This window comes from Quercus lobata, chromosome 6, assembly GCF_001633185.2.
Source record: "Quercus lobata isolate SW786 chromosome 6, ValleyOak3.0 Primary Assembly, whole genome shotgun sequence".
In the NCBI taxonomy this organism is placed as follows: domain Eukaryota; kingdom Viridiplantae; phylum Streptophyta; class Magnoliopsida; order Fagales; family Fagaceae; genus Quercus; species Quercus lobata.
The window spans coordinates 36,024,735-36,038,390 of NC_044909.1; the positions used below are offsets into that span (position 1 = coordinate 36,024,735).

The 13,656-nt window shown below is 35.2% G+C and overlaps 1 protein-coding gene and 1 pseudogene across 1 annotated transcript; both read left to right on the forward strand.

The window, feature by feature from the left end:
* Positions 1-2,040, forward strand: LOC115993844 (UDP-glycosyltransferase 91A1-like). Its single transcript, XM_031117817.1, is given in 3 exon segments — positions 1-374; positions 376-712; positions 715-2,040. Coding segments are annotated over 3 exon segments (1,401 nt in total). The 5' UTR covers positions 1-248; the 3' UTR covers positions 1,653-2,040.
* A 9,053-nt stretch (positions 2,041-11,093) lies between these two features.
* On the forward strand, positions 11,094-12,545 carry LOC115950202 (annotated as a pseudogene).
* The last annotated feature ends 1,111 nt before the right edge of the window (positions 12,546-13,656 follow it).

Sequence of the window (13,656 nt, forward strand, 5' to 3'; positions counted from 1 at the left end):
CCACATTAAAGAATCTCAACCCCACCACCTTCAATAACATCAAGTAACTTACAAAAAAATAGCCTTGTCTACCGTGTAACGTCACTTTTTCGGTTTATAAAAAATAAAAATACAGTGTGTAAAAGAAGCACCCCTAATCATAAACTGTAACCAAGGGAGCAATTACAAAAGTAGCTCGATCTTCACTCAGATTTCTTGTCAAATATTGATATCCAACCTTGGATTCCATTTCAGTGCCTTGCGTTTCCATGCCCAACGACAAGAAGCTTCACATAGCCCTTTTCCCATGGCTAGCCTTTGGCCACATGATCCCCTACCTAGAGCTCGCCAAGCTCATTGCTCAAAAGGGTCATCGCATTTCCTTCATATCTACCCCCACGAAACATTGATCGCCTCCCAAAACTCCCTCCCAATTTGGCTCCCCTCATAGACTTGGTTAAGCTTCCATTACCTCACGTGGACAACCTCCCAGACAATGCTGAAGCCACCAATGATGTCCCATTAAACAGGGTCCCGTACCTCAAGAAGGCCTACGATGCTCTCCAAGACTCCATGACTCAGTTCTTACAAGACTCAAAGCCAGATTGGGTTCTTTACGACTTTGTTCCTTACTGGTTGCCAGGTATTGCCCGCAAACTAGGCATCCCAAACGCTTTCTTCAGCATATTCACTGCCGCCACGCTAAGCTACATTGGGCCAAAAGCCTATTTTAGTAGCGCAAGAACCCTGAGGACTATGCTTTGCCACCCAAGTGGGTCCCATTCCCAACCACGGTGGCACTTCGGTTCTTTGAGGTTATGAAAATATTTAATGGCGGTATAACCTGCGAGGAGTCAAACGTGACAGATTTTTATCGTTTCGTGGAAGTGATGGACGGCTGTGACATAATGGTTGTGAGAAGTTTTATGGAGCTCGAGCCAGAGTGGCTACAACTGCAGGAGGATCTTCATCGGAAGCCGGTTATTCCGGTTGGTCAACTTCCCACTACAGTGCATGACAGCAGGGACAACGAAACCGAAACTTGGCTGTGGACGAAAGATTGGTTGGACAAGCAAGCCAAAAGTTCGGTAGTGTACGTAGCATTTGGGAGCGAGGCAAAGCCTACTCAAGAGGAACTCACCGAGATAGCTCTTGGATTGGAACAGTCCAAGGTACCCTTTTTTTGGGTACTAAGAACTCGATGTGGAACAGTTGATACTGGGTTGATTGAGTTGCCAGAGGGGTTCGAGGAGCGAACCAAAGGACAAGGGGTGGTTTGTACGAGTTGGGCACCTCAGCTCAAGATTTTAGCTCATGACTCTGTGGGTAGCTTCTTGACTCACTCCGGTTGGAGCTCCGTGGTGGAGGCACTTCAATTTGAGAGACCTCTCATAATCTTAACCTTTTATGCAGACCAAGGAATTAATGCTAAGCTTTTGGAAGAAAAACATATTGGGTATTTGATACCAAGGAACGAGCAGGATGGTTCCTTTACTAGGGACTCGGTGGCAAAGTCTCTAAGGCTGGTGATAGTAGAGGAAGAGGGGAAGATGTATAGGGACAAGGCTAAGGAGATGAAGGGACTGTTTGGAGACAAGAAGAGTCAGGATAAGTACGTGGATAGTTTCCTTGACTACCTAAAATCCCATCGTCGTCTCCAAAATGGGATCTAAAAAGTGAAAACCTTTGCAGTTGAATAATTTCTAACTAGTAGCCACCAGTGGGCGAAGATCTCAAAAACTTCAATAATTATCTTCCTTTCTTTACGTTAAATAACTGGTGGTAACTGTACGTTTGTTTCAATGTTTATTTGTCTCATCACTCGTATGCGTTTCAATTACGAGTGGGTTTGTTTTCCATTTCAAGTGTGTTTGCATAAAAAATGAGGTTGCAGGAGATGGTGAGGACCTTGTAGCGGATTCTTTTTGTGTTACTCATAAAAAGACTAGTGGATCTCCTGAAATTTGTGTTGTAGTTGCAAATTGCATGTAGATTGTTTTCCTCATTTTCTTTTAGATGATTTGATAAGTTTAATGATATATAGATCCAATGGATGTTGAACTTACAACCATACATTCCACCATTTGTTAGGGTAAAATTCACAACATTAACAATTTGTAAAAATATGGTGAAATAGATTGTAACTCTAACATTTTCTTTCTTAGAGTAAGTGATGCAACAATTTTAGACATGCCTTGCATCCTTGTGAGCTAGCAGCCTATTAAGCCAGTAGTTGGAATATGATTTACTTCCTTGTAGTACTTTAGTGTCATACGTTTGTAAATAATAAGGTTGTTTGTAGTTAGTTACTGGGGTAGAAGTGGAAATTTTGCAACCAACCACAAAGCGGTACACACTATTTAGTGGCCCTCATTGACATTATTTAAAGACCAATCGAAATATTCCAAGTGTTTCTAAATAAGAATTGCAAAGAATACTTAAGGGCCAATCACACATTGACACGTGTTGATATTTTAATTTTAAATTGACATAAGCAATCAAATTAAATATTGTTATGTGTTATTTTAAATTAGAACACTTTGGCTAATCATATAATGCCATGTGTCCCTTGGAGAATAAGACATAAAGTCCCTTCATTCAAATCATGACACGTGTCACTAATGTGAGCCAATCACGTCCTTTCCAATATCTTCAAGACTTTTATAAATAGAGACCTTTCTCAGTCTTAAAGGAGAGATTCACACACATTCAAAAGTCTTGAAGCTCTACCGGAATCAAGCTCTAAAACCTCCAAGAACTTCAACATTCGAATCTTAACAACATTCGAAAAAAAATCGTTCAAGTCATCTTTCTATATCTCAAAGTGTATTGGAATCAAGTCCAAAAGTGTTTAGAAACTTCAAAAGATTGCACTTTAGTGAAGATCTACGAATTCAAGGCTCCAAAGTCTCAAAGAACTTCCACTACAATCTTTGAAGACAAAGAACACACAAAGAACTTTCAAAGAACACATGAAGAACGTGAAGAACAAAGGATTCCTAACAAACACATAGTTAGAGATTCTTCGTAATTCTACTTCAAAGATCTTTTGATCCCTTTCTCAATCAAATTGAAAAGCATCTGGTGTACGAATCAAGTTTATACTTGAATCAAAGATTTTTCAAGGAGATCGAATCAGAGGAGTATTCTTTTGTAACAAGATTCAATTTTCAAGAATTATACACTACAAAAAACTGGACCTATAGTGGCGTTCAAAAACGCCACTACAGGTCCAAAAAATGCCACTATAGGCCCATTTGGGCTATAGTGGTGTTTACAAACGCCATTATTGTACCGCTATTATAGCCCAAATGGGCCTATAGTGGCGTTTGCAAACATCAATATAGGTATACCCTAAAACGCCACAATAGGGTGAAATTTTTTTTTTAAAAAACCCTATAGCAGCGTTTCAGAAATGCCACTATAGGGTATAGACTTATAGTGGTGTTTCTCAAACGCCACTATAGCCAAATTGGGAAAAAAATTAATTTACTTATAATGGCGTTTACTATAGGCCCTTGGAAACACTATTATAGACCCTTGTTTAAAAACGCCACTATAGGGTACCTATAGTGGCTTTTTCGACAAACACCACTATAGGCCCAGTTTTTTGTAGTGATACATCAATACAAATTTACACTTGTGAAACATTGTTAATTGTTTGATTTCCAAACTTTAGATTTTGTGTTTACAACTAGCTTTATCAGCTTGGGGCAGGCAGTTAGGGACAAGTTGTTAGTTTTGTCATGGAATTGTAACATACTTTGTTAGCTATTAGTTTAGGCTTGTGCGAGCTGGCAATAGGCCATGTATTAACAGTGAATCTGTGAGTGCTTAAGCCCAGCTTGTATAAATAGGAAGCAACTCAGTTTTGATGTAGATACAGATAGAAAATGCTAGAGCTATAAATTATTTTATAATTTTTTTTACAAACTATTAATGTGGTGATTGGTTGTTGATAATAAAAAAAAAATAGTAGCGGACTCAGATGAGAACTAATAAACCTAGCACTTTTTTCAAGAGAGTGCTCTTGAAGAGTTGTTCTCTATTCTTAGACTTATAAGTAACTAGGCATTTGATTTGATTTCAATTTCTACTTGCCAATTGTTTTAGGTGCATCAATAAGGAGGTGTCATTTGAATTAGGACCCATTAGTTTGTTTTCTGAATGTTGGTTTTTACTTATTAAGAAATGTATAGTGCTTACTATTAAATTTTTGATAAATTCTATAGAAAGTTAATTTTTTTTTTCTCCTCTTTGATTATACACCTCTTAGACATGCTAATTAAGTAGCAGTATTAACAAAGAAATAAAAGATATTACACACATGTTGTTACACATGCATGAAAAGGCAAATGAATGTCATCGTAAGTTTTCTAAATTAATTAGAATTTGTTTATTAGTAAGTTGTTATATTAAAAACCATAGGTTGGATTCACATAGTTTGACGAAATTTTTTTTAAGTTTAAAAACTATATAAGGTTTTTATGTTATCTATATTATTCTATACTACTAATAACAGGCTACTACATTTAGAAGTATTTTTACATGAATAGTAAATGCTTTGTAGACTTTAAAGTGATTTAAAAAAAAGCATATTTTAATGGTGGATTCTGAATAGTTACATTATTCATTCAAGATGTAGGGATTAATAATGCACGAATTTGCAGATAATTTAGTTTTGCTTTATAAATCATGCAAAGGTAGGTAGATCCGTAGATATGAATCCGTTCACAACAAGTTTGTTATATTTGTATCTTATCATTATCATTACGATTTGGAAAAAATGTCCATACATTTATTTTTGCTAATTTACTCCATAAATTTTACACAATTACCAAATCAATACTTTTGCCGAATAAAATTTGACTTTTTAAGTTTTTATTTATAAATTATAGTTAGAGATATATTAGCCATAAGAAGTGATGTTGCAAAGCTACAAGAAAACAAACACGTTACTTTCTAAATGGAAAAGTAAACTAAACACGTTTGCTTCTAAATGAAAATCTCAAATCCACGAGGGGTCCCTTGAATCCACAAGGTAATAGGGTTCTGGAATCCACCAGAGAGAAATAGACAGAGATTGTGTATTTATAAATCTAAAAAACTGAATTGCCTTGACGGCTACAGTATGTTTAAATAGTAAAACAAACCCTAGGGTGATGATGAAAATGCCCAGAAACCCTAACCCTAGATGAATAAAGTAGTCTTGATAGGACTCTAGTTTACACGTGACACAAAGTTTTCCTTTTATGAATCTTGTGGTGCAAGTACTAGGTTTTGGGTGTTCATTTGTTTCATTTCAGTTTCACTTACCTATTTTTGGTTCTAAGTTGTGCATAGTCTAATAATTTTTTTTTTTCTCTTTTTTTGTTATGAAGGATCATAATGTATGTAACTGTTTTGAGTGGCATGATATTGAATTCATGCCAAGGAGCAAAAATGTTAATAACGGACTATTGGGCTCCAATTGAAAGCTGAAGAACGAAGTTGCAATGCATTATAAGACAATTTCTAAGTGGGATTGTGATAGCCTTTTTGTTTGGGTCAAAGTGTTAATGATGGAAGTCATATTTAGTTGCAATAACTATTAATGTAGGAGAGATAAAAAAAAGGGGGGGGGGCTTATGATGTAATATTCCTACCTATTTAGATTAGATGTAATGTAATATAAAAAAATGTTCACAACTATGTAATGTTCAACTTATATGAAATTAATGGCATTCTACTAATGTATAAGTGTGGGCACAAAGGAGAGTACGCCTCGGTCGAGTGGACCGTGGCGGAGAAAAAATGGAGTCGTCACCTAGATTGGGCCTAGAAACCATATTGGGCCTTTTGGGCCAATTACTTACATGCATGGGTCTGCATACTAGACTATGGGTCCAAAGTTTAGGTACGGCTTGGGAAGGTGTTAGGCACCCAAGACTGCTTGGCTTGTGGGCTAGCTTCCATTATGTGTTGCTAGGCCATATTGAATTAAAGAATTTATTAAGAGAGCGTTAATCCTTAACCTAAACATACATCATGCGCTTAGGGGCACTTAGGGATATAACACACACAAAATATTAAATATCACATCATAATATAAAATGAAACAAGTAAAACACAATCAAACATATTATATTAAAAAAGGAAAAGATAACAATTAAATCATACACATGAGAAAAGATTATGAAGTAAACCAAATATAGCAAAAAGACTCAAACAAACATAGTAAATAATTAACCTAAAACAGAGTAAAAAAGAATCAAATTACATGTGAAAAATAATTAAAAAAAATAAAAATAAGATTTTGCCCTAATCTGGGTTCGGGGTGTGTACGCATACTCAAAGATGTGTACGCATCCTTTAGCACAAATTCGAAAAATTACATTTTTACATATTTAATCATTCAAAGATACAAAAATAGAAATCAAATAAGTATGTTAGAACCCTAAACACTAAACTAACATAAAGAAAACAAAACAAAGCATCAACATAAATAAATAACCACAAGCAAACCAAATAAATATACTAAACATGTTAAAATTTACATATAACTAAAACAATATAACAAGAACAACTAAAACATATTATAAACAACCTAAAATCATATTAAAACATGGATAAAAATATCATAACATCAAACAAATATGGTAAGAACACTTAAGATAACATCAAACAAAGAATCATGTGAATCCTATGTTGCAAAGTAAGAAATCATGGGAAAGAGACTCACCTTGCTTTATAATCACAAATTTGAGATTGTTTAACTGACCCCTCAGTGCCTACAACACAAAGATTAGATTGAGGGAATAAGAAGAATTAAAAAACACAACAATAGTTAGTAATCACAACTCAAGAACAAAAGGTTTTGAAAAAGTTTTAGAAAACAACTTAGAAAACAACTTGGAAAACAAACTTTCTACCTTAGAACTAACTAAAGAGATGTTTTAATTTTGTAAAAAACGTGCTAAGGTTCTGCCCTAGGGTTTTGAAAAGAGAAAATAGGGTTTTAGAAAAGATTGAGGCCAAAAATCACTCTCTAGCTAGGTTTTTTATTGGAAACATAAGATAAGTATTTATAAGTTAAAATTAGGGTTTTGGGGGCTTTTTAATAATCTTTGGATGTTCTTAAGAGTTTATGGGCCGGCCCACATCAAAACATGATATTTTGGGCCCTTAAAATGAAGTTTTAAAACCCAAAAAATCGGAATGCCCAGTTGGCCCAATTTCAAGTGGTCGTAACTTACTCAATATAAGTCCAAATTAGGCAAATTTTGTGTTCAAATTGAAACTCAAAATGTCTACTTTTCAATGAAACAAAAACCCACTCAAAATTTCTTTGTGGATAAAACTTTATGGTCTAAATGGTGAGCAAATGTCATTTTTCGGTATCGATTTCAAAATGATTTGAGCACTTTTGAGTTGCAATTACTTCCAAACCATTGTAAATTCTTTAATTATCCTTGGGTGACATATGTCAAGCTCATCATTGAGGCCGGCCGGGGACCAAAATTTATTAATGGGATACAAAATGAGATGTCTACAATAAGTTTTTGTGAAAGTTTCTAGCTTGAAGTGCTAATGTGGAAATTTAAATAAAATTTCTCCTATTAGGAAATGGTGGAAACTTTTACAGAAAGATAAAGAAAATTATTGAGAAAGTAGTGAAAATTTCTTCTATCAAGAATGTGGCTTGCGTAAGTCATTATGGTTTGCATTAAGTCACTTAGATTTACATATAGTAAACTGTTCTCATAAACTACCTTGAATTGAAATACAATCAGTTTTGACCAAAAGTAAATTGTTTCACAAAAAATAACATATAATGAATCAATAATTACATTTTTCTAGCAATATAAAATAAAAAACAGGTATAATGCACTATCACTATCCTTAAAAGGATGGGTATCAGTAAACAAAATATTAAACCAAAAGGTTGATTTTCTTCTAGCTACCATTAAACCTTGGTCTTTCTCTTTTCCTTCTTGCTTCCACTAGTGCTGAAATATTACCTCTTGACAAGCGTGCTCAATAATCTTGCACTCTAAAGTGCTGTGTCCTTTGCTCTTCTTCAACCAACTGAAAAGAGACGAAAACAAACAAGGAAAGTAATTGAAGGCATTGAAAAATGAAGGTTTTAGCCCACGAAAGTTAGTAGAAATGCATCAAAATAAACTTGAATTATCATCTAGAAGGAAAGGAGAAATGAATTTAGTAGAGATTGTAATACAGTATTTCATAATGTCCAATCTAAATTAGATTGGAAAAAGCCTTAGTTTAATAGTAATGTTGCATTACAACAACATAAGCTCATCTGCTCTTGTAATAGTTAGAATTTTTTTTTTTTTTTTTTTTTTTAATGGCAGCCTGATTTCTGATATTTAAAATAATATAGGTGACAATGACAACTGAAATTTCCTTATGTCATTGTTCTTAAAAGAATCAAACATTAACAAGCATCAAATTTTAAGAAGTTTACATATTTTATTAGAAGGCAATAAATCAAGATTCAATAGATCAATTTGCACAGTATATTTAACAGTTTGTGAATGATGCAATTATACATCCCGTAGCTTAGTTCTCTTTATACTCAACATTCAAAACAGCAGCCGTATTGTTTAAATACATTAGTGGTACCCATTGGTGATTGTATAAGGTTAAAAAGAAATCAACTCAAGTTACTCGTCTAATTAAACCCCAATCGTTCTACACGGTTTAGTCATCCAACACTAAGAACTATACCAACAAGGTCAATCGAATGACCAACTGATAGGCATCCTAGCCATTCAACGACCCAAGTAGAAGGATGACACCGGGCATAGTCTTGCAATTATACAACACGCCTTCCACTCCAAGCTTGGGTCGTTATGTCACCAAGGAGTTGTCACGTACCAAGGGATTGTTAGATACCCTTCTTAACATCACGCGACTTAATTTAACCTAACAGTCGTCACATACCCAGGGTTTGTCAAGTATCCTTCTTGACACCACTCAACACAATCTACCTTGATAGTAGTCATGTACCCAGGGGTCATTAGGTACCCTTCCTGACATTGTGAAACCATCCACCCTAATAGTTGTCATGTACTCAGGTTGTCAGGTACCCTTCCTAACATCACGCAACACAATGCACCCTAACAATCGTCACATACCTAAGGGTTGCCAGGTACCCTTCCTGACACCACACTACACAATCTACCATTCCTAAACATCAAGTCATTTCTTATCACCAATAATTCAAAGACCATTCCACCAATTCCACGTATGAATCACATTTTTTCCCATTCCCAGACAATCAAACAGCAGATCTTAATAACTCAAATGTAAAATCAATCAACAACGACAAAATATAAATATATATATATATATATATATATATATTATATATTTATATATCAGCGTTGGTTTGTTTTATTTTGGTGGCGGTAATTTTGCGTGGGGATGAGATTCTGATCAAGTGTCCGTACAGGGTGGTGACGGTGCTAGAATTACTCATATCATTTTGGAGTCATTTTTAGTGCTACAAATTATTTTACGAATTTTTTGTCATAATTCTAATATGGTAAATTGTGAATGAGCATTAACTTTAGTGGTGTAAAAAATTTAGCAATTTGACACATAAAAAGTTACTTTATCTATTTTACTACTTCACTTTACAAAACACACAATATTAATAGTTTTATTTTAGCATTCAACACAATAAAATAATATAACTTCTAATAAATTTTTTTTTTTTTTACTATCTTAGCTAAATGTAGCTCAACAACCATATTTTTTGGTTTTACCATCGCCATTGCAGCATGCTTTTTAGTATTGATAGAGCTAAAAATAAGAATATGACTTTTTCGTGCATGCTAATCCTCTTAACCCTCACTTACACTTTTTTATTTTTTTTACCAATCATATGCCACGGTACAGTTGTAGCAAGAAACTTTTTTAAATTGTGTCCAGACTTTTCAATGATTGTGAGACAGCTCCTGATCAGTATTAAAGAATCTCAACCCCACCACCTTCAATCAACGTTCAAATAATCATAAAAGTGTAAACAAGGGAGCAATTATAAAAGTAGCGCGATCTTCATTCAGATTTCTTCACATAGCCCTTTTCCCATGGCTAGCCTTTGGCCACATGATCCCCTATCTAGAGCTTGCCAAGCTCATCACTCGAAAGGGTCACCGCATTTCCTTCATATCCACCCCACGAAACATGAAACATTGATCGCCTCCCAAAACTCCCTCCCAATTTGGCTCCCCTCATAGACTTGGTTAAGCTTCCATTACCTCACGAGGACCTCCCAGACAATGCTGAGGCCACCACTGATGTCCCTAGTAGCGGAGCTAAGAATTTTTGTTTGGAGGGCCAAATTGCAGAACTAATATATTTATTAAAACAACCCTCCCACACACACATATATACAAACGCTTTTTTATTATACACACATATATATACACACAGATTTTTATTTTGATAAGTTATATATATACAAACACCAAACAAAACAAAAAAAGAGCTTATTTTCAATCAAAATTATGTTTGATGGTAATCTTTCATAAAATAAAATTCATTTTTACCATTTTCATGATACAATTTTTAAAAAGGTTCATTTTCGATACAAATTATCATATTTTTTACTAAAGTAAGTAAAAAATCTTTCAATTGAACTAATAAAATTTTCAAAAACAAGAATGATCTAAAACTTGGTGGAACAAGTTAGGCTCCAAACTTATTTGAAGTTATTTTGCTTTAACCCAATATATGGTAACTAAAGAGACATTTCATGTGTGGTTTTAGTGACAAGATTTTTTTCATAAGTCAATGACCTGTTAATCGCCACATAACGAGTTAAAAAAAATAGATTTAAACATGTTTGGTGCCAAATTTTATCAAATATTTAATAGATATAAGAGTACATTTTACAATAAAAAATAAAATTGTGAAAAATAAAGTTATGTCTCTATAACTATCAGACTATTTTTTTTTTTTTTTTTAAGAGTATCATTGGACTAATTCAAATACTTGGGGGAGAGGGTAACTCTTATTTTTGTAGATTAAATTTTGAAAAAATTAAAATAATTATATATTAAAAAAAAAATTTAAAATGGGGGGGGGGGGGGGGGGGGGGGGGGATGGTGCCCCCACCCTTGAACGTAGCTCCACTCGTAGATGTCCCATTAAACAAGTTTTCGTATCTAAAGAAGGCCTACGATGCTCTCCAAGATTCCATGACTCAATTCTTACAAGGCTCATAGCCAGATTGACTTCTTTACAACTTTGTTCCTTACTGGTTACGAGGTGTAGCCCGCAAACTAGGCATCCTAAACGCTTTCTTCAGTATATTCATCGCGGCTGCACTGAGCTACATTGGGCCAAAAGTCCATTTTGGTGACCGTAAGAACCCCGAGTATTATGCGGTGCTGCCTAAGTGGGTCCCATTCCCAACCATGGTGGCATATTGGTTCTTTGAGGTTATGTAAATCTTCAATGGCGGCATAACTTGCAAGGAGTCAAACGTGACAGATTTTTATCGTTTCATGGAAGTGATGGATGGCTGTGACATAGTGGTTGTGAGAAGCTGCATGGAGCTCGAGCCAGAGTGGCTATGTCTTCTTGAGAATCTTTATAGAAAACCAATTCTCCCAGTTGGTCAACTTCCTACTACAGTGTATGACAACAGCGGGAACAAAACGGACATGTGACTGTGGATGAAAGAGTGGTTGGACAAGCTAGCCGAAGGTTCAGTAGTGTACGTAGCATTTGGGAGCAAGGCAAAGCCTACTCAAGAGGAACTCACCGAGATAGTTCTCGGGTTGGAACAGTCCAAGGTACCCTTTTTTTGGGTACTAAGAACTCGATGTGGGACAGTTGATACTGGGTTGATTGAGTTGCCAAAGGGGTTCGAGGAGTGAACCAAAGGACAAGGGGTGGCTTGTACGAGTTGGGCACTTCAGTTCAAGATTTTAGCTCATGACTCTGTGGGTGGCTTCTTGACTCACTCCGGGTGGAGCTCCGTGGTGGAGGCACTTCAGTTTGAGAGACCTCTCGTAATCTTGACCTTTTATGCAGACCCAGGAATTAATGCTAAGCTTTTGGAAGAGAAACATATTGGGTATTTGATACCGGGGAACGAGCAGGATGGTTCATTTACTTGGGACTCGGTGGCTAAGTTTATAAGGCTAGTGATAGTAGAGGAAGAGGGCAAGATGTACAGGGACAAGGCTAAGGAGATGAAGGGACTGTTTGGTGACAAGAAGAGTCAAGATCAGTACCTGGATAGTTTCCTTAACTACCTAAAAACTCATTGTCGACTCCAAAATGGGATTTGAAAGGTGAAAACCTTTGTAGAATTGAATAAATTCTAGCTAGTAGCCACCGGTGGGTGAAGATTATGATTATCTCAAAAACTTCAATAATTATCTTCCTTTCTTTATGTTAAATAACTGGGGGTAACTGCACTTATGTTTCAATGTTTATTTGTCTCATTACTCGTATGTGTTTCAATTACGAGTAGGTTTGTTTTCCATTTCAACTGTATTTGTATCAATAATGAAGTTGCAGGAGATGGGTGAGGACCTTGTAGCTGATGGTTTTTGTGTTACTCATAAAAAGACCAGTGGATCTCTTGAAATTTGTGTTGTAGTTGTAAATTGCATGTGGATTGTTTTCCTCCTTTTCTTCTTAATTTTATAAGTTTATTTATATACAAATCTAATGGATGTTGAACTTACAACCATATGTTCCACCATTTGTTATAGTGAAACCCACTGTATCAGCAGTGTAGACATCGCATTTTATACCCCTTACGACTTGGACTCCCGTTCTCTAATGATGCCCAAATTCCAAGGCCCAAGTTTGGTTCAGGGTCTAATCAGATGTTAAATTGACTTGAGATATGTTAAAATGGAAAATATAACTTTTAATGAGCAAAAATATATTTTTGGAAAATAAAGGATAAGAAAATCCACGATTTGCATACGCATGCCACACGCTGCGTACGTACGCAAACACAAGTCTGCGTACGCAACTAGGGTTTTAGAGACAAAAAATGCAAGTTTTCTGCATGAAAGACTGAGGTTGGAATGAATCCCACATCGTCTGGGAGCCATTCCAAACCCCTATTTTTCAACTATATAAAGCCTTACATTGTACCTTTTCAGACACACAGAAAATCCTAAGGAAAAATCTAAGATTTACTAGAAATAGTGAATTAAAGAGGGAGTTTTTTCACAAAATATCCTTAAGTCAATTTTATTTGATTGTGGCCTTTTCTAGCCTTGATTATTTGAGTTTAAGATTACTAATCACGTTTCTATTGATTTTTGAATAAATTGACTGAGGGGAAAGGTCAAAATCAAGCTTGAAAGCTTTTTTTTTTTTTAGGTATTCTTTTAAACTCTTCTTTTTCCATTTCTGCCTTTAATCTTTTCTTTAATCTGTTTCTTTGTTTAGTTCATGTTTATATATGTTTGTTTATGTTAGTTTTAGACTTTCTTTATGTTTTTAAGCATGTTAGGACATTAGATTTATCATTTAATTATGCTTTGCTCTTTTTTGCTATGTTGTTAAAGTTTCTAGGCTGGTTTCCATGTATGCATAATCCTTTCTACGTACGCAGGCTTGTTTATGCGTACGCATGATCTTGCCTAGAAGCCCTAGATCTTCTATTTTGTTCTTTATCTTGTATAATGTGCT